Source organism: Salminus brasiliensis, chromosome 15, assembly GCF_030463535.1.
Source record: "Salminus brasiliensis chromosome 15, fSalBra1.hap2, whole genome shotgun sequence".
NCBI lineage: Eukaryota > Metazoa > Chordata > Actinopteri > Characiformes > Bryconidae > Salminus > Salminus brasiliensis.
In genome coordinates this window covers 33,490,147-33,512,235 of record NC_132892.1, presented here as the reverse complement: position 1 = coordinate 33,512,235, position 22,089 = coordinate 33,490,147, and the positions used below count along the sequence as shown (strand labels likewise).

The 22,089-nt window shown below is 39.3% G+C and overlaps 2 protein-coding genes and 1 long non-coding RNA gene across 3 annotated transcripts in view; 1 reads left to right on the top strand and 2 right to left on the bottom strand.

Moving 5' to 3' along the window:
* Nucleotides 1-22,089, top strand: part of LOC140535569 (hemicentin-1-like) — a 195,170-nt gene that overhangs the window by 34,909 nt on the left and 138,172 nt on the right. The gene's annotated exons all lie outside the window — the stretch shown is intronic.
* Nucleotides 7,274-7,696, bottom strand: LOC140536136 (uncharacterized). The gene is made up of 3 exons (XR_011977583.1): nt 7,632-7,696; nt 7,446-7,491; nt 7,274-7,307 (listed from the first exon to the last, which is right to left on the bottom strand). It is a non-coding gene; the product is annotated as an uncharacterized lncRNA (long non-coding RNA).
* Nucleotides 7,788-22,089, bottom strand: part of LOC140536241 (sialoadhesin-like) — a 58,413-nt gene continuing 44,111 nt past the window's right edge. The window contains 3 exon segments of the mRNA XM_072657964.1: nt 7,788-8,059; nt 14,654-14,914; nt 14,998-15,255. Of these exon segments, the coding sequence (XP_072514065.1) occupies nt 7,788-8,059; nt 14,654-14,914; nt 14,998-15,255 (791 nt within the window).

Below are 22,089 nucleotides of genomic sequence, written 5' to 3'. Positions count from 1 at the left end.
ATCCGTACACTTGACTACCAGAGTGTTTCTCAATAGAAGTTTTATAGTAGACATTTCCACTAAAGACCAACAGCTCAACTCCACTTATTAACCTAGTAAATTTCCCCATTAATGAATAATAAATTAATCACTCTTTACTAATTCTAGAAGCACAGAGCGTGTTTTCTTACCTTCATTAAGCGATTTTCATCTCCTGAACTCACAGATAAAATGCAGAGAATTGGAGGAGGATCTTCCATTTTAAACTGGCAGAAAGCATGTGGTTAAGATGCCCACAGTGTGAGTGACTTCTGCTCAAAATTCGTCTCATTAGCATGATCAGATAAGGCCAGACAGTTCCTGATTGCCATCACTAAAACACTCTAAAGCTCTTCCTCCCTCATGGGTCAGAGGTTGCTGATGACCGTGTTTAGATCTTCAGTTATGAGAACTGAGAACTGAATCTGTCAAACATGCAGGAGGCATGGAGGCGTGTGTTATGACATGTGGATAAATGGCTGCTAGTAAGAAGGGTGTATTAGTGATGTGACTGTTGATAAAAGTAGAGGTATGAATTCTGAAATGTACAGAGTTCTACATTCTGCTTATGTTTAGTAAAATGATCCTAAGATGAATAGGGAAAACAGCTGAGAAGATCATTGTGTCTTTTCCTGTCCATCATGAATGTTTGCACCATGTGCTGCATCTACAAAGCCACTAGCATTGTGGACCACCCCACAGATCTCTCGCACAGACTCTTTTTAGTGATGCCCTCTGGCAGGAGGTACCAGAGCATTCAAGTCATCACTGCCAGACTCTGCAATGGCATCTCACCACCAGGCCACCAGACACTGCATTACTGAGCTGATGCACAATGAAAGAGAGAGGTCAATTATAAATGCTGCCCCTGCTTGTAGGTCTACTGAGCACAAAGAAAAGCCAGATTTTGGGCGTCAGGGAGCTGTTACTAATATGCGGGAGAATCCTGCAAGTTGTGGGAGAGTTGGGATGTCGGAGTTTCTACCCTCTTGCTCTGATGATGATGATCACAGTTGCATCTTTTACTTTACTAGGAAAAAATCTCCCTTTCATAACATTCAGCTACTGACACATGAGGAGCCACTTAACCTTTAACACACCTGTGATACTAGGCTAAATTGGGCATCACCCTCAGTTAGGCCATGGTAAATTTGGCGCACTGTACGGAGTGAAGGAAGGTAAAAAGTTAATATGACACTAAGGGTCTGTAACTGACAGGGGCTGATATCATTTTTATTAATAAGCTCATCTGGTGTTTGACCAGCCTGAGTCTTACTTGCAGTGAGAAACTGTAAAGGTGGGAAGCTCAGGGGTACATGTATAACAACACTAAACCTGACTAAAGAACTTCATCAGACTCTAATCAGAAAGATCTCAGTTCTAGCAGAGCTTCACAGATCAGCATCTCACACATTTATATGTTCTCATTTAGGAAAAGAAGTCTTTTCACACATTTCAGTTGACGGCCTGAAAAACGTGTCAGTTCCTCTGTAGCTCTGAAATCAAGCCCAGCAGCAGCATCTTCTTACCATCAGTGAACTGGATGTAGAAGATCTAAACTCATTAATGGTGAAATTATTACTTTATAAACATTTCCACCAAACCTGATGATCATTAAAGTCATATATCTGCTGTTATTGCTGTACTGTCGTCTTCATTCAGGAGTCTGGGTAGTGTCTGTACTGTCTCTATAAGCAGGGACTGTCTCTGTCTGCAGTTTGGGGAATGAGAGGAGGAGGGCGCTGTTCTTCTGCTGTGTGAAATTAGTGGCTTTAAGTCGGTGATCAGTGAAACTGAGAGATTTCAGGAAAGAACAGGTTTAGTATTGTCTATAAGAAACGTGGGTCACCTGCAGGACATGAGTATGGTTTCTCTTTGATAGCAGGGATGTTTGAACCGTTTATGGAGGAGAGAGAATTTTAATTATATCTTTTAATGTTTAAACAGAAATAGATAAATACTTAATATTTTCAGTATAAAATAAAGTATAAATTATAGTAATAATTTTGCTGGTTTCTATCTTTTCTTATTTCTTGACCAAATCTGAGATACCTTTCAAATTTTATAACAATAAAATAAGATCCTGTTAGTAGATAAAATCACTTAAATCTAGTAAACATAAGATAAAAAAAGAAATCTTATAATATTACTACAATAATCTCACATTTAAATCTCCCTGCTGCAGAGTTGATCAATATCCAGGCTCAGTGTTGGATTCTCTCAGACTGAAAAAAAGATGGCCTGGACTGAGGGTTCAGAGCTGTGTAGGTGTCGTCAGTGGACCTGGACTGACCAGCCTGTGTGAGGTAAAAACAAAATGAAGCAGAAAATGAGAAGAAATGAAGATCTCCATCATATTTGGAGCATTAGGAACTCTTTAGAGATCTAGAGGGAGGGTTTAAAAAGAGACACTCACTGAGAGAGTGTGGTACACATCATCAGAGGACCTCGCTGTGAGCTGAAGAGCTGTGTACGCGTCATCTTTAGCATTAGGGTCAGCTTTCTGTTCAGTAGACGGTTAGAGAAGGTGAAGTGATCAGACTGAAGGAGTTCATTATCTACACTCATCAAACAGGTTCACTGTAAACACTTTTACTGAAGGAGGTCAATCATTCTGATCATGACTGACTGACTGTAATCATCTCTTAGAACAGCACCTTGGACAGCACTCTCTCACCTTTTCACATCTACATCCCACAAACCTTACAGGTACACTGCCATCTAGAGGATATAGTGTGGTATTACAGTGGTTTACAAAGGCAGTGTTTTAATTCTTCTGCTGGAGACCCACTGAACTGCACCTTCTCTAGAATCCCCGGACCCAACACATCTGATCCAGCTCATGAAGAAGAGACCTGGATCAGATGTGTTACATCATAGGGTAGGTGAGTCTGTGCAGGGAAGTGGATCCACAGGAACAGCACTAAGAAACACTGGTGTAAAGGAAAATTCTGCCACCTTCTGGCGACTATCATTATTGTATGTACTTTTTAATGATGTGGTAAATGTACTGGGTTGGTGCAGTGCGTTAATTTCCAACAGCTCTCTTCTTCATCCTGTGATTAAGGTACGCCAAATTAAAACCATGTTAGATTTACTATATGTGATTTATGCATGTTGTGGTTTACTGAGAGAAGAGTTAGAGCTGAACTGTACTGGCATGTGGATACAGAAAAGGACAGTAATCAGAAGAAGGCCTCCTCCTCCTCTTCCTCCCATTGCAACCCAAACTGCAGACCTACTCTGAGCTGCAAAAGAGGAAGATGATGATCTTCATCACTTTATTGTGTCATTATTTAAAGACTGGAACTATTTAAACTATTATTCACCACCTACTCTGAACACTGATCCTCACACTTCCATTCTTCATGAGCTCCAACTGCATTCAGAGCTTCAAAGTAATACAGTCCAATGACTTTAGTGTCTCTTACTAATATCTAATATCACTGTGTAGTTCAACCATTCCCAGAGTTTAGTGAAGAATGTGGACTTTACTCACATCTGATTCTGAGAGTTTGAGCAGTAGAGGGGAGATGTTCAGATCCTCTTACAGCACAGCTATACCTGCCTGCATCCTCACTGCTGACTGTCTGCAGATGGAGCTGGTTGTTCTTGATTGTCTTTGTGGTTAAAGGACGTCCATTTTTGAACCAGATGAATGTTGGATCAGTCAGACTGCAGGTGGTTTTACAAGTCAGAACTGCTGTTCATCCCTCTGTCACTTCTCCAGGGGATTTCAGATGTAGTTCTAAGACAATAAAAGAACCATCAGATCAGGAAAGCAAAGCTATTTCTGTTTTTAAAATAACATTTTAATGTAAAAAAAAATAATAATAATAGTAATTTCTTCAAATATGAGCAGTGTCTGGGATTCACATACAGTGTATTACAAAAGTGAGTACAACCCTCACATTTGTGCAGATATTTATGTACATCTTTTCATGGGACAACACTGATAAAATGACACTTTGACACAATGAAAAGTAGTCTGTGTGCAGCTTATTTGACAGTGTAAATGTATTCTTCCCTCAAAATAACTCAATATACAGCCATTAATGTCTAAACCACTGGCAAGAAAAGTGAGTACACCCCTTAGTAAAAGTTCCTGAAGTGTCAATATTTTGTGTGGCCACCATTATTTTCCAGAACTGCCTAAACTGCCCTGGGTATGGAGTTTACCAGAGCTTCACAGGTTGCCACTGGAATGCTTTTCCATTCCTCCATGATGACATCATGGAGCTGGCGGATATCCGAGACTCATCCACCTTCCGCTTGAGGATGCCCCAAAGATGGTCTATTAGATTTAGGTCTTGGGACATGCTTGGCCAGTCCATCACCTTTACCCTCAGCCTCTTCAATAAAGCAGTGGTCATCTTAGAGGTGTGTTTGGGGTCATTATCATGCTGGAACACTGCCCTGCGACCCAGTTCCCGGAGGGAGGGGATCATGCTCTGCTTCAGTATTTCACAGTACATATTGGAGTTCATGTGTCCCTCAATGAAATGTAACTCCCCAACACCTGCTGCACTCATGCAGCTCCAGATCATGGCATTCCCACCACCATACTTGACTGTGGGCATGACACACTTATCTTTGTACTCCTCACCTAATTGCCGTCACACATGCTTGAGACCATCTGAACCAAACCAAATTAATCTTGGTCTCATCAGACCATAGGACATGGTTCAAGTAATCCAGGTCCTTTGTTGACATGTGTTCAGCATACTGGTTGCGGGCTTTCTTGTGTACAGACTTCAGAAGAGGCTTCCTTCTGGGGTGACAGCCATGCAGACCAATTTGATGTAGCGTGGCATATGGTCTGAGCACTGACAGGCAGACCTCCCACCTCTTCAATCTCTGCAGCAATGCTGACAGCACTTCTGCACTTATCTTTCAGAGACAGCCGTTGGATGTGACACTGAGCATGTGCACTCAATTTCTTTGGACGACCAACACGAGGTCTGTTCTGAGTGGACCCTGCTCTTTTAAAATGCTGGGTGATCTTGGCCACTGTGCTGCAGCTCAGTTTCAGGGTGTTGGCAATCTTCTTGTAGCCTTGGCTGTGGGCAGGATGTGTGGCCTTTTTTAACTGAACTGATAGACAGATTTTATTTTATCTATCAGAGAATCTACACTGCTCAAAAAATAAAGGGAACACTCAAATAACACATCCAAGATCTGAATGAATGAAATACTCTCATTGAATACTTTGTTCTGTACAAAGTTAAATGTGCTGACAACAAAATCACACAAAAATCATCAATGGAAATCAAATTTATTAACCAATGGAGGGAGGCCTGGATTTGGAGTCACACACAAAATTAAAGTGGAAAAACACACTACAGGCTGATCCAACTTTGATGTAATGTCCTTAAAACAAGTCAAAATGAGGCTTATTGTGTGTGGAGGTGGAGGGCCTGTATGACCTTCCTACAATGCCTGGGCATGCTCCTGATGAGGTGGCAGATGGTCTCCTGAGGGATCTCCTCCCAGACATGGACTAAAGCATCCACCAACTTGATCTCAGTACAGTATCACCCAGCTGATGGTGTGCAGTGAAGACTAAACATGATCATGTCATCTGAGTGTGAGTGTCATCACAGAGTGAGATCTGGACATCTGGACCAGACGTGATGTGTGAAGTCACGGTTGTCCATCCTTTAGATCTTTCTTCTGACACATAACAACGTTGAACTGCAGATCCAGCTCTATTACTGAATTACTGAACATCTCCCTTCTTCTGATCAATGAAATCTAAAGGTGGGAACAAATAGTTCAATATTCTAGATTGTTTCATCCCACAAGGTTAATCTTTACAGAGGGCTCAGAGCCTGAACCACCAGAGTTTTCCACTCTGCAAAAATTCACTTCAGGGAAGTAGCTCCAAGAACCCAGCCAGAAAACTGATAGTTCTACTGAGCACAAACACAAACCAATCAGAATAAATATCCCACCCAAAGAGAACACTGATAGGTTAATTTTTTGTATTATTGCTGTACTGTTGTCTGCATTCAGGAGTCTGGGTAGTGTCTGTACTGTCTCTTTAAGCAGTAGTGAGGTGTGGTGTCATCACGCTTGGGACAGTCTCTGACTGCAGTTTGGGGACTGACAGGAGGAGGGCACTGTTTATTTGCTGTATGAAATTAGTGGGTTTAACTCATTGGTCTGTGAAGCTGAGAGATTTGAGGAAAGAAAAGATTTGGTACCTCCTATAAGAAATGTGGGTCACCTGCATGAATTCAGCAGGGTTTCTCATTGATGGCAGGAATAGAAGATCCATTTATGGAAGAGAAAACTTTAGATTTATATCTCATAATTAATTATACTGAAATAAATAATAAGTTCAAAATTGCTTTTTCCAAATTTATTAAAAAAGCTATCAGACAAGAACAGTCTTCTTAATGCAGAATGTAGGAAATAAAGGGAGATGAAGAACAACAGGGAAACACTACAAAATCTTTAAATATCCTGATTAACAAAAAGAAAATAATTAAATAATCACTAAAATTAAAGTGCTCGTCTCTTGCTGTGTGGCAACATGAATCATAATGGCCTGTTCAATCAGTCCTATTAAATGTACTGCATAGCAACAATTTACTATATTGAATAAATCACGCATAAATACAGTCTCAGAATCCTCAGAGTTCTCCATCAGTTTAGGAGACACTCAGATGCCGAATTTCAATAAACTGAAGAAAAGAGTGAAATTAATAAAAGTTAGGCCTAATTTGCAAGCGATCAAACCTCCCACATCTATCTATCTGTCTATCTATCTGTCTATCTATCTGTCTATCTATCTATCTATCTATCTATCTATCTATCTATCTATCTATCTTTCTCTTTATTTAATAAGTGCTATTTGACTGTTCCATAGATCACTGGAGGATCTTTCACTTCCTGAGTATGTGACCTAGAAAACAATTGAAACAAACATGAGACAAAAGATTATGACCACCTGTCTTCTATAATGATTGTGAATCTATGCTCAGTTGTACTTATATATTTTCAGTCTGAATAATATATTTTATCCTAGATCTGCACATGTGCTGCTGTTATGACATAATCAATGTTTATTCTGGTGAAACTCACCCAGTCGCAGCAGCAGTGTGGCGGAGGAATGTAACACTGGCATACTGAGGCTCCCCCTGTTGGTCACTGGTGTTCACAACAGGCCGAGTCCTGACTGTTGCATAGTGGACTTCATCTTTAGGAGGTCCAGAGGCAGCATCAACTGCAGTCTCTACAGGCCTGGATCCTCTGGGTGTAGCGCTGGCATACAGGATGTTGTCCTGAGGAGACATTTATAATGAAGTTACTAAACATCTCATTTCTGAAGATTAAGTGAAAATCTCTCTTATATTTCCTGTGGTTTCCAGATACAAAAATACATTGTGTCGATTCCTAAAATTGACTGCTGGCTAGCTTACCTGAGTTAGTCCATCATGATCAGCTCTGGTGTCTCTCTTCTTCACCCTGGGATGACAGAACAAAAACTGAACTCTGTCTCATTACTGGATTTACAATGCTTTAATTTTCTAGTGCATTGGAACTTCAAACATGTGGTCAGACAATGGCATACACTGAAGGAGCAAGTTTTACTGAATTTCACTGACCTGTAGATGCAAATTAAGACCATCAGCAGGAGAAGAAGAAGAAAACCCACTGCAGCGATCCAAACTGCAGACCTACTCGGAGCTGCTGAGGAAGAAGATCATCTTCATCACTTTACTGTGTCATTATTTAAAGACTGGAGCTATTTACACTATTATTCACCACCTACTCTGAACACTGATCCTCACACTTCCATTCTGAGCTCCAACTGCATTCTGAGCTTCACAGTAGTACAGTCCAGTGTGGTCAGCAGTGATGTTGATGAGGCTGTAAGTGTGTCCAGATCCTACAGGTGAGCTTCCACCTTCTTTAAACCAGGTGTAGTTCTGCACAGGTGGGTTTGCATCACTGCTGCAGGTCAGATTCACTGAACTGTCCTCCACTATTCCACCAGAAGGACTGATGGACACTGAGACACTCTTTGGAGGATCTAGAGACAGATATGACTTTAGTGTGTCTTGCTAATATCTAATATCACTGTGTAGTTCAACCATTCCCAGAGTTTAGTGAAGAATGTGGACTTTACTCACATCTGACTCTGAGAGTTTGAGCAGTAGAGGGGAGATGTTCAGATCCTCCTACAGCACAGCTATACCTGCCTGCATCCTCACTGCTGACTGTCTGCAGGTGGAGCTGGTTGTTCCTGATGGTCTTTGTGGTTAAAGGACGTCCATTTTTGAACCAGATGAATGTTGGATCAGTCAGACTGCAGTTGGTGTTACACGTCAGAACTGCTGTTCGTCCCTCAGTCACTTCTCCTGGAGATTCCACATGGAGCTCTAAGACAGGAAGATCTTTAAAGAAATGTCCAAAGTTGCTAGACATTCATGTGCAAAGTGCCATATTCTCTCTCTCTCTCTTGCGCTCTCACACACACACTCACACACACACACACACACACACACACACACACACACACACAAAGAGAAATATTTAAGAGGTTAATATGAAGAGCAGCATGGACAAACAGATGCAACAATCAATCAGTTAGTGTTCTCAAAAATGTCAAAGACAAGATGATATGAAAATGTACCTGTTACATTGAGTTTAACTCCAGGTTGTCCCAACCATTTGACTTTCTCTTCCTCTGTTGTGATTCTAAATCCGTAATCATGTTCATCCTTCTTTATTACATTACTCAATTTGAGGGAGAAGTGTTTCTGTTCATCAGTTGAACACTGGACCCTGCCTGAGTAATTGGCGTCTTGACTTAGATTAGTCGGCTCCACCCACGGATCTGGGATTATGATAAAAAATGTTTTGAGACCTTTAAGACCTTCTGGATGTGCAAAAGATCCGTTCATAAACACTGTGGATCCATTTAAAGCACAGATTTCCTGCTGGTTGTAGTTCACACTCCACTCTGCTCCAGAAGCTCCTGAAACATATGATGCAGTAAAGATCTGATTACAGAGGCTGGAGCCCATCAGACAGTCAGAGTTACTGTAGCTTACAGCTTCAACTCTCTCCTCTCTAACTCCAGCAGCTACTGAACAACACTGAGCTGATTCTGAGAGAAACCACAAAGAGAGAAGAGCTCTGAGAGTCTTGCAGCAGGGTGAGGGAGGGGGTCGGAGAGAAGCAGGAATCAGCAGCTCTGAACAGCTCTAGTTCTAGTCAAGAACAGCTTAATGATCAGTTAAGCAGTGTATCACTACAGTAATCATGAAAGAGGTTTGTGAGGGGAAACAAAGGGAGCTGGTGTAGTGATGGTGTTACAGTAGGATCTGCTGACTCACCCACAACCATGAGCAGAAAGACCAGAGGAAGAGGAGGAGCCATTCTCAGTGACTTCACAGCCTATAAAATTATCAAACAAGTAGAGGCTGTGTAAATACTTTTGTAAGAACATAAAGTTTCTGTTTTATCCAAAGATGATATTTTATATGTGATGCAGTTCATATATTATAAATATACAAGACATATTTACCCGGAATATTTGACTCGTACCAAAAACTAAAATGTTTTAAAATGAGTCTCTCACCTCTCTTTACTGAGGGCCATCTACAGTGTGGAAACAACAAGTGACAGCTCTGAGGTTTTAAAATGTTGAAGTACATGTAGTTCACTTTTTTTGTGGCATATCTTCGCCACACTGTGAGACATGAGAAGTCAATCTGAGTGACATCAACAAGCAGACTTGAGCACACACACACACACACACACACACACACACACACACACACACATATATATATATATATATATATATATATATATATATATATATATATGTGTGTGTGTGTGTGTGCGTGTGTGTGTGTGTGTGTGTGTGCTCAAGTCTATATAAGTCAATATATATATCATCCATACATTTTTTTTACATATTTACATTCCAGTACAATTAAACACTCCCATTTATTTACACAATTAAACAGTATAATAACTCATATACCTGGATTATGGCATGTGTATATGTTTAAAAGTTGTGTTTAAAATTTTTAATGCTGCCCCAAAATGGAGATCTGTGATTATCTTGGTTTAAATTAATAATGTGGGCTATAGTAGGCTATACTATGCCATGCTACGAGGCTGAAAACCACCCAGTTAAAGCAACCATTCCAAAATCCTTTATAAACAAAATGGAAAACAATTACATATTAAATACTTTTGTTACATATACAGTCAAGTACAAGTATTTGGACAGTGACACTTTTATTTTTACATTTTTGCTTCTGTACACCATCACAGGGGATTTAGTAATGAAGAGTGAAGAAATTAAGAAATGGATGAAGTACTGACCTTTAGCTGTTATTTAAGATATTTAAAGATATGAAATTGCCATTTGTGAATTACAGCTAGTTTAACATTGTCCCACTTTACAACATCTAGGATGTGGGTGTTATATAATCAAAGTCTAATTAAGACATGCCTTCATAAACATAAATGCAGAGGCTTCAGAATGTAATTACTGGTAACACTCAAGAACAAAAAGTCCATATGTCTAACAGCCTGATCAGTTCTGGAACAAGATTCTTAAGTAACGGTATAAGAATGAAAATATCAGACCCACATTTTAACAGATCCTCAAGAAATTTACATGCCTAACACCCGCCTTCTTTGCCCTCTCCGACTTTGCCCATAGTAGGTAATGTGAAGATCCCACACTTTATAAAAGTGGCCAGTCCTATGATACAATGTCCATAGTAAACACTGATATGGGATTAAGTCCATTAATAACATTTACAAACCATTTAGAATTGGGACTGGTTCACAACCCTGGTGGTGGATGACCTCCTGCCCTGCATATTTTAGTGACTACTCTGTTCCCAACACACCTGATCTGGCTAATCAGTTTAATGACAAGCTTTTAATGAGTGAAAGATGGTTTGTTACAACAGGAAAATCCCTAAATCGTTCAGGGCAGGGTGTCCTTCAGGACCAGGGTTGGGAATCACTGACCTCACTCTTCATCCCAGCAGAGGGATGATAGGTGTGTATCCTGCACTTGCATACGTTAAGCAAACATCACTAAACATACCAGCTAGTTTAATAGTGAAATAGACAAAACATTAAAAATAGGTCACTTAGAGCACAATTACAGTATTTATAACAGGGAACAGACATGGCAAAGTTCTTACCCTGTCATGATGATCTGGTATGACCTGAGGGATCAGGGGCTATAACGGAGGATTGCTTTGAAGCATAGAAATAACTGACAGTGAGAGCTAGCCACTATTGATGAAGTCCACATCTCCACACATACTGGAAACAGTGTCTTCAGTTACTTCTGTTATTTGCAACATCAGCTAAATCTAAAATGTATTACTGTGTCTGGCTTGCTCTTTATCAGTGCACTTGACTACCAGAGTGTCTCTCAATAGAAGTTTTATAGTAGACATTTCCACTAAAGACCAACAGCTCAACTCCACTTATTAACTTAGTAAATTTCCCCATTAATAAATAATAAATTCATCAATTATTAATTCTAGTAGCACAGAGAGTGTTTTCCTACCTTCATTAAGCGATGTTCATCTCCTGAACTCACAGATAAAATGCCGAGAATTGGAGGAGGATCTTCCAGTTTAAACTGGCAGAAGGCATGTGGTTGTGACTTCTGCTCCATTATCACTGACTACATCTTATTTTTTGCCTAATTACTCAGAATCTGTCTCATTAGCATGATCAGATAAGGCCAGACAGTTCCTGATTGGTTCTAAAAAACACACTAAAGCTCATCCTCCGTTATGGGTAAGAGGTTGCAGATGATCATGTTCAGATTCCTCAATTATGAGAACTGAAAGCTGCATCTGTCAAACATGCTCTTGATTTTTTATTAATAAGCTTATCTGGTGTTTGATCAGCCTGAATCTTACTTGCAGTGAGAAACTGTATAGGTGGGAGGATCAGGGGTACATGTATAACAACACTAAACCTGACTAAAGAACATCATCAGACTCTAATCAGAAAGATCTCAGTTCTAGCAGAGCTTCACAGATCAGCATCTCACACATTTATATGTTCTCATTTAGGAAAATAAGTCTTTTCACACATTTCAGTTGATGGCCTGTAAAACGTGTCAGTTCCTCTGTAGCTCTGAAATCAAGCCAAGCAGCAGCATCTTCTTACCATCAGTGAACTGGATGTAGAAGATCTAAACTCATTAAAGGTGAAATTATTACTTTATAAACATTTCCACCAAACCTGATGATCATTAAAGTCATATATCTGCTGTTATTGCTGTACTGTCGTCTTCATTCAGGAGTCTGGGTAGTGTCTGTACTGTCTCTATAAGCAGTACTGAGGTGTGACGTTATCACTGCTGGGACTGTCTCTGTCTGCAGTTTGGGGACTGACAGGAGGAGGGCGCTGTTCTTCATGTTTTCTGCATTGCATAAAGTATAAATTCAGGTTGAACCCAAGAGGAACAGCTCATTCAGACCCAACAGTTTAAAAAGATCCTGCAGAAACTCACACATCAGAAATGTGGAGAAAAATAATATTAAGAATTAATAACAAATGAATACAATAAAATTTAATAAAACAATAAATAACATCAATATGTAATAATAATAATAATAATAATAAAATAAAGATCTGTCATTTCCATGGTCTTGTAAAACATCCATTCAAAACCCAACTTTATTAAAAGAAGTTAGTAAAATAATTGATTATTGTTATATATTTTTCAGATCTGTTAATCATAAAAGACAATTTTTGTTTTGCATCACTGCATTAATCAGAGCAGTCTGTTTCCTCAGTACTTTTAAGGCCTTTCTCATCAATTCATCGTACGCTCTGACCTCTTTCTAACTAACTGGTGTCTCTGGTTCGTCTCCTTTTCTGACAGAGTGGTGGATTCAGGTCTCAAAGACATGTTGGACCCTACATTGGGACACCTGGGCTGTAGTGGTCTTCATTTATGACCACTCTGAGGACTGAGCTTTCACACGTTTCCAGAAAAGGAGGTTTCGTAACTGAGTAAACTTGCATTCCTGCTCGTTCTACAGACTGCCTTCACTGAACTATACTGAAGCTCACACACCTTAAATTCTAATACACTGCAAAAATAATATGATATCTTAGCAAGAGAACTCCACCTAAATCTAGTCTAAACATCTGATATTTATCATTTTACATTGTTTTAAGATTATTATAGGATTATTCAACTTAACTTTACAAAATTATTTTACACACTTTAAGACATTTTATCTACTGGAAATATTTTATTTTACTGGCAGATCATTTTGCTGGTTTCAAGCTTTATTTCTTGACCAAATCTTAGATAGCTTTTATTTCTGGAATTAAGCACATTTTTATGACAATGAAATAAGATTCTGTTAGTATATAAAATCACTTAAAACAAGTAAACATGAGTTAATAGAAAGAAAATATACTATTACTACAATAATCTCACATCTAAATCTCTCTCTTTCTGCTGTAGATGTGATCAATATTCAGGCTCAGTGTTGGATTCTCTTAGACTGAAAAAAAGATGGCCTGGACTGAGGGTTCAGAGATAAGTAGGTGTCGTCAGTGGACCTGGACTGACCAGCCTGTGTGAGGTACAGACAGAATGAGAAGAAATGAAGATCTCCATCGTCTTTGGAGCATTAGGAACTCTTTAGAGATCTTGAGGGAGGGTTTAAAAAGAGACACTCACTGAGAGAGTGTGGTACACCTCATCAGAGGACCTCGCTGTGAGCTGAAGAGCTGTGTACGTGTCATCTTCAGCAGTAGGGTCAGCTTTCTGTTCAGTAGACGGTTAGAGAAGGTGAAGTGATCAGACTGAAGGAGTTCATTATCTACACTCATCAAACAGGTTCACTGTAAACACTTTTACTGAAGGAGGTCAATCATTCTGATCACGACTGACTGATTGTAAACAGAAGCTCTGCAGGTCAGCTCTTAGAACAGCACCTTGGACATCTCACCTTTCCACATTTACATCCCACAAACCTTACAGGTACACTGCCATCTAGAGGATATAGTGTGGTATTACAGTGGTTTACAAAGGTAGTGTTTTAATTCTTCTGCTGGAGACCCACTGACCTGCACCTTCTCTAGAATCCCCGGACCCAACACATCTGATCCAGCTCATGAAGTAGAGACCTGGATCCGGATGTGTTACATCATAGGATGATGAGGCTGTGCAGGGCAGTGGATCCACAGGAACAGCACTAAGAAACAATGCTGTACAGGAAATTACTGCCACCTTCTGGTGACCCTCATTATTGTATGTATTTATTAATGATGTGGTAAATTTACCTGATTTGGTGCAGTGCCTTCATTTCCAACAGCTCTCTTCTTCATCCTGTGATTAAGGTACACCAAATAAAACCATATTAGATTTACTATATGTGAATTATGAATGTTTTGGTTTACTGACAGAAGAGTTAGAGCTGAACTGTACTGACCTGTAGATGCAAATTAAGACCATCAGCAGGAGAAGTAGAAGAAAACCCACTGCAGCGATCCAAATTGCAGACCTACTCTGAGCTGCTGAGGAAGAAGATCATCTTCATCACTTTACTGTGTCATTATTTAAAGACTGGAACTATTTACACTATTATTCACCACCTACTCTGAACATTGATCCTCACACTTCCATTCTGAGCTCCAACTGCATTCAGAGCTTCACAGTAGTACAGTCCAGGGTGGTTAGCAGTGATGCTGATGATGCTGTAAGTGTGTCCAGATCCTACAGGTGAGCTTCCACCTTCTTTAAACCAAGTGTAGTTCTGCACAGGTGGGTTTGCATCACTGCTGCAGTTCAGAGTCACTGAACTGCCCTCCACTATTTCTCCAGAGGGACTGATGGACACTGAGACATTCCTTGGAGTATCTACAGCAGATGAAAAAAGTTCTTTGAGGATTTGAAGTTTCAGGAAATCACATAATCAAGTCAAATACTGATAATAAACTTACACAGAACATTTAAATAGACAGCAGAGGAGTTTCTCTCTCCAAGTTCATTACGACTCTGGCATGTGTATCCTCCACTGTCCTCAGAGCTGATGTTGGGAAAGCTGTAAGTTTCTCCTTTTCCTACTGATGATGATCCTTTAAACCAGGTGTAGATCTTCACAGGTGGGTTTGCATCACTGCTGCAGGTCAGATTCACTGAACTGTCCTCCACTATTCCTCCAGAGGGACTGATGGACACTGAGACACTCTTTGGAAGATCTAGAGACAGATATGACTTTAGTGTGTCTTGCTAATATCTAATATCACTGTGTAGTTCAACCATTCCCAGAGTTTAGTGAAGAATGTGGACTTTACTCACATCTGACTCTGAGAGTTTGAGCAGTAGAGGGGAGATGTTCAGATCCTCTTACAGCACAGCTATACCTGCCTGCATCCTCACTGCTGACTGTCAGCAGGCGGAGCTGGTTGTTCTTGATGGTCTTTGTGGTTAAAGGACGTCCATGTTTGTACCAGATGAATGTTGGATCAGTCAGACTGCAGGTGGTTTTACACGTCAGATCTGCTGATTGTCCCTCTGTTACTTCTCCAGGAGATTCCACATGGAGCTCTAAGACAGGAAGATCTTTAAAGAAATGTCCAAAGTTGCTAGACATTCATGTGCAAAGTGCCATATTCTCTCTCTCTCTCTCTCTCTCTTTCTCTCTCTCTCGCTCACAAAAAGAAATTTTTAAGAGGTTAAGTATAAAGAACAGCAGGTAGTGTCCTTAAAAATGTCAAAGATGAGATTATATGCAATGAAAATTTACCTGTAACTTTGAGTTTAACTGCAGGTTTTCCCACCCATTTGTCTTTCTCCACATCTGTTGTGATTCTAAATCCGTAATCATGTTCATCCTTCTTCATTACATTACTCAATTTGAGAGAGAAGTGTTTCTGTTCATCAGTTGAACACTGGACCCTGCCTGAGTAATCAGGGTCTTTACTTAGATCAGTCAGTTCCACACACGGATCTGGAAATTTGATACAAAATGTCTCCATCACTGTAAGACCTTCTGGGAGTGTAAAAGTGCCATTCATAAACACTGTGGATCCTTTCAAAGCACAGATTTTCTGCTGCTTGTAGTTCACACTCCACTCTGCTCCAGAAGCTCCTGAAACATATGATGCAGTAAAGATCTGATTACAGAGGCTGGAGCCCATCAGACAGTCAGAGTTACTGTAGCTTACAGCTTCACCTCTATCCTCTCTAACTCCAGCAGCTACTGAACAACACTGAGCTGATTCTGAGAGAAACCACAAAGAGAGAAGAGCTCTGAGAGTCTTGCAGCAGGGTGAGGGAGGGGGTCGGAGAGAAGCAGGAATCAGCAGCTCTGAACAGCTCTAGTTCTAGTCAAGAACAGCTTAATGATCAGTTCAGCAGTGTATCACTACAGTAATGATGAAAGAGGTTTTTGAGGGGAAATAAAGGGAGCTGGTGTAGTGATGGTGTTACAGTAGGATCTGCTGACTCACCCACAACCATGAGCAGAAAGACCAGAGAAGGAGGAGGAGCCATTCTCAGTGACTTCACAGCCTATAAAATATCAAGCAAGTAGAGGCTGTGTAAATACTTTTGTTTTTGAATGTTTTTTTTTTTTGCAAGTGTTTTTTATTAGAAGATGATATTTTATATGTGATGCAGTTCATATATTATAAATATACAAGACATATTTACCCGGAATATTTGACTCTCACTAAAAACTAAAATGTTTTAAAATGAGTCTCTCACCTCTCTTTACTGAGGGCCATCTACAGTGTGGAAAAAACAAGTGACGGCTCTGAGGTTTTAAAATGTTGAAGTACATGTGGTTCACTTTTTTTGTGGCATATCTTCGCCACACTGTGAGACATGAGAAGTCAATCTGAGTGACATCAACAAGCAGACTTGCGCATATATATATATATAATCATCCATACATTTTTTTTTTTTATATTTACATTCCTGTACAATTAAACACTCCCATTTATTTACACAATTAAACAGTATAATAACTCATATACCTGGATTACTGCATGTGTATATGTTTAAAAGTTGTGTTTAAAATATGTAATGTTGCCCCAGAATGGAGATCTGTGTTTATCTTGGTATAAATTAATAATGTGGGCTATAGTAGGCTATTCTATGCCATGCAACGAGGCTGAAAACCACCCAATTAAAGCAAACATTGCAAAATCCTTTGTAAACAAAATGCGAAACAATTACATATTAAATACTTTTGTTACATATACAGTCAAGTACAAGTATATGTACAGTGACACTTTTATTTTTACATTTTTGCTTCTGTACACCATCACAGGTAATTTAGTAATGAAGAGTGAAGAAATTAAGAAATGGATGAAGTACTGACCTTTAGCTTTTACTCAAAATATTTAAAGATATTAAATTGTTATTTGTGAAATACAGCTAGTTTTACAGTGTCCCACTTTACAACATCTAGGATGTGGGTGTTATATAATCAAAGTCTAAATAAGACATGCCTTCATAAACATAAATGCAGAGGCTTTACTTCAGAATGTAATTACTGGTAACACTCAAGAACAAAAAGTCCATATGTCTAACAGCCTGATCAGTTCTGAAACAAGATTCTTAAGTAACGGTATAAGAATACAAATATCAGACCCACATTTTAACAGATCCTCAAGGAATTTACACGCCAAACACACACCTTTTTTGCCATCTCCGACTTTGCCCATAGTAGGTAATGTGAAGCTCCCACACTTTATAGAAGTGGCCAGTCCTATGATCCAATGTCCATAGTAAACACTGATATGGGATTGAGTCCATTAATAACATTTACAAACCATTTAGAATTGCGACTGGTTCACATCCCTGGTCGTGGATGACCTCCTACCCTGCATATTTTAGTGATTACTCTGTTCCCAACACACCTGATCTGGCTAACCAGCTTAGTAACAAGCTTTTAATGAGTGAAAGATGGTTTGTTACAACAGGAAAACCCCTAAATCGTTCAGGGCAGGGTGTCCTTCAGGACCAGGGTTCGGAATTACTGACCTCACTCTTCATCCCAGCAGAGGGATGATAGGTGTGTATCCTGCACTTGGATACGTTAAGCAAACATCACCAAACATACCAGCTAGTTTAACAGTGAAATAGACAAAACATTACAAAATAGGCCACTTAGAGCACAACTAAAGTATTTATAACAGGGAACAGACATGGCAAAGGTCTCACCCTGTCATGATGATCTGGTATGACCTGAGGGATCAGGGGCTATAATGGAGGATTGCTTTGAAGCATAGAAATAACTGACAGCGAGAGCTAGCCACTATTGATGAAGTCCACATCTCCACACATACTGGAAACAGTGTCTTCAGTGACTTCTGTTATTTGCAACATCAGCTAAATCTAAAATGTATTACTGTGTCTGGCTTGCTCTTTATCAGTGCACTTGACTACCAGAGTGTTTCTCAATAGAGGTTTTATAATAAATATAAATTTATAATAAATAATTTATAATAAAATCATCACTTATTAATTCTAGAAGCACAGAGAGTGTTTTCCTACCTTCATTAAGCGATGTTCATCTCCTGAACTCACAGATAAAATGCAGAGAATTGGAGGAGGATCTTCCAGTTTAAACTGGCGGAAGGCATGTGGTTGTGACTTCTGCTCCATTATCACTGACTACATCTTATGTTTTGCCTGATTACTCAGAATCTGTCTCATTAGCATGATCAGATAAGGTCAGACAGTTCCTGATTGGTGCTAAAAACACACTAAAGCTCATCCTCCCTTATGGGTCAGAGGATGCTGATTATCATGTTCAGATTCCTCAATTATAAGAACTGAAAGCTGCATCTGTCAAACATGCTCTTCATTTTTTATTAAAAAGTTAATTTGGAGTTTGACCAGCCTGAATCTTACTTGCAGTGAGAAACTGTATAGGTGGGAAGCTGAAGGGTACATGAATAACAACACTAAACCTGACTAAAGAACATCATCAGACTCTAATCAGAAAGATCTCAGTTCTAACAGAGCTTCACAGATCAGCATCTCACACATTTATATGTTCTCATTTAGGAAAAGAAGTCTTTTCACACATTTCAGTTGACGGCCTGTAAAACGTGTCAGTTCCTCTGTAGCTCTGAAATCAAGCCCAGCAGCAGCATCTTCTTACCATCAGTGAACTGGATGTAGAAGATCTAAACTCATTAAAGGTGAAATTATTGCTTTATAAACCAGGTTTCCACCAAACCTGATGATCATTAAAGTCATATATCTGCTGTTATTGCTGTACTGTCGTCTTCATTCAGGAGTCTGGGTAGTGTCTGTACTGTCTCTATAAGCAGGGACTGTCTCTGTCTGCAGTTTGGGGACTGACAGGAGGAGGGCGCTGTTCTTCATGTTTTCATTCATATAGTATAAATTCAGGTTGAACCCAAGAGGAACAGCTCATTCAGACCCAACAGCTTAAAAAGATCCTGCAGAACCTCACATAAGTTTATATCAGAAATGTGGAGAAAAATAATATTAAGAATTAATAACAAATGAATAAAATAAAATTGAATAAAACAACAAATAAAAACAACAATAACAACAACAACAACAACAATAATAATAATAATAATAATAATACTACTACTACTACTACTACTGCTGCTACTACTACTACTACTACTACTACTACTAATAATAATAATAATAATAATAACAATAACAGAAAGATCTGTCATTTGCATGGTCTTGTAAAACATCCATTCAAAAATCCAACTTTATTAAAAGAAGTTAGTAAAATAATTGATTATTTTTATACATTTTTCAGATCTGTTAATTATGAAATAATTTTTCCATCACTGCATTAATCAGAGCAGTCTGTTTCCTCAGTCCTTTTAAGGCTTTCTCATCAATCCTTCACACTCTCTGATCTTTCTCTGATTACCTCTTTAGGTCTTTTGAACAAGGACCTGATTGGAAACCATCTAATACTATACCCAGCCTACACATCTGACCATAGAACACAACTGGCTTCTCTGCTTGGTCTCTTTTCTGACAGAGTGGTGGATTCAGGTCTCAAAGACATGTTGGACCCCACATTAGGACACCTGGGCTATTGTGGTCCTCATTTATGACCACTCTGAGGACTGAGCTTTCACACGTTTCCAGGTTTCATAACTGAGTAAACCTGCATTCCTGCTCGTTCTACAGACTGCCTTCACTGACTGACCTTTACTCTACTCATAAGATGGGGTTATACTATACTGAAGCTCACACACCTTAAATTCTTATACACTGCAAAAATTATATGATATCTATCTATCTCCACCTAAATCTAGTCTAAACATCTGATATTTATCAATTTACATTGTTTTAAGATTATTATAGGACTATTCAACTTAACTTTACTAAATTATTTTACATGTTTAAAGACATTTTATCTACTGGAAGTATTTTATTTTACTGACAGATCATTTTGATGGTTTCGATTTTTATTTCTTGACCAAAGCTGAAATTTATGGAGAATTAAAAATGATTTATGACAATAAGATCCTGTTAGTAGATAAAGTCACTTAAAACACGTAAATATGAGTTAATAAAAGGTAATATTATACTATTGCTACAATAATCTCACATCTTAATCTCTCCTCTGCTGCAGAGTTGATCAATATCCAGGCTCAGTGTTGGATTCTCACAGACTGAAAAAAAGTTGGCCTGGACTGAGGGTCCAGAGCTGTGTAGGTGTCGTCAGTGGACCTGGACTGAGGGTTCAGAGCTGTGTAGGTGTCGTCAGTGGACCTGGACTGAGGGTTCAGAGCTGTGTAGGTGTCGTCAGTGGACCTGGACTTACCAGCCTGTGTTATGGAAAGACAGAATGAAGCAGAAAATTAGAAGAAATGAAGATCTCCATTGTGATTGGAGCATTAGGAACTCTTTAGAGATCTAGAAGGAGGGTTTAAGAAGATACACTCACTGAGAGAGTGTGGTACACCTCATCAGAGGACCTCGCTGTGAGCTGAAGAGCTGTGTATGTGTCGTCTTTAGCAGTAGGGTCAGCTTTCTGTTCAGGGGACGTTTAGAGAAGGTGAAGTGATCAGACTGAAGGAGTTCATTATCTACACTCATCAAACAGGTACACTGTAAACACTTTTACTGAAGGAGGTCAATCATTCTGATCATGATTCACTGACTGTAAACATAAGCTCTGCAAGTCAACTCTTAGAACAGCACCTTGGACAGCACTCTCTCACCTTTTGACATCTACATCCCACAAATCTTACATGTGTTCATCATAGGATAGGTGAAGCTGTGCAGGACATTGGATCCAAGGGAACAGTGCTAAGAAACACTGCTGTAAAGGAAAATACCATTGTTGTTTATTTATCATTATTGTATGTATTTATTAATGATGTGGTAAACGTACCTGATTTGGTGCAGTGCCTTCATTTCCAACAGCTCTCTTCTTCATCCTGTGATGAAGAGCTTTACTTCTCTCCTCTCTAAGTCTAGCAGCTATTGAACAATACTAAGCTGATTCTGAGAGAAACCACAAAGACGGTGAAGGAGGGGGTCGGAGGGAAGCAGGAATCAGCAGCTCTGAACAGCTCTAGTTCTAGTCAAGAACAGCTTAATGATCAGTGTATTAAAAAAACTTCCATAACTACCCTTTAATTACATAGTTATGCACATTTTATTACACAATTAGTTGTTTTTATATAATTTATACTACCTTTACAATTATGATTTCCTCAAAAAGCGAAGAATATGATGTTTATTTTAACCAGCATCGTTTGAACATCTTTAGGCCTTAATAAATTGAATGTTCTTAAAAGTTGCGAGTCAGTCACCCCCATCTCAACTGGCCTGAACCCAATGAAGCATTGTTTTACTTCCTGACATTAAAAATATCATAATGACCCACAAACAAGCAGCACCCAAGAAGGCCACAGTAAAGCCCTGGCCAATCACATCTCGACTGCTTCATTGAGGTAGAGTACAGAGGCAAAAGTGAGTCCAGTTTTGGACACTATCAACCAGTTCTTTCCTAACAGAACACTGGGTCAGTCTGTGTAAATATGGAGTTGCACAAGACTCTG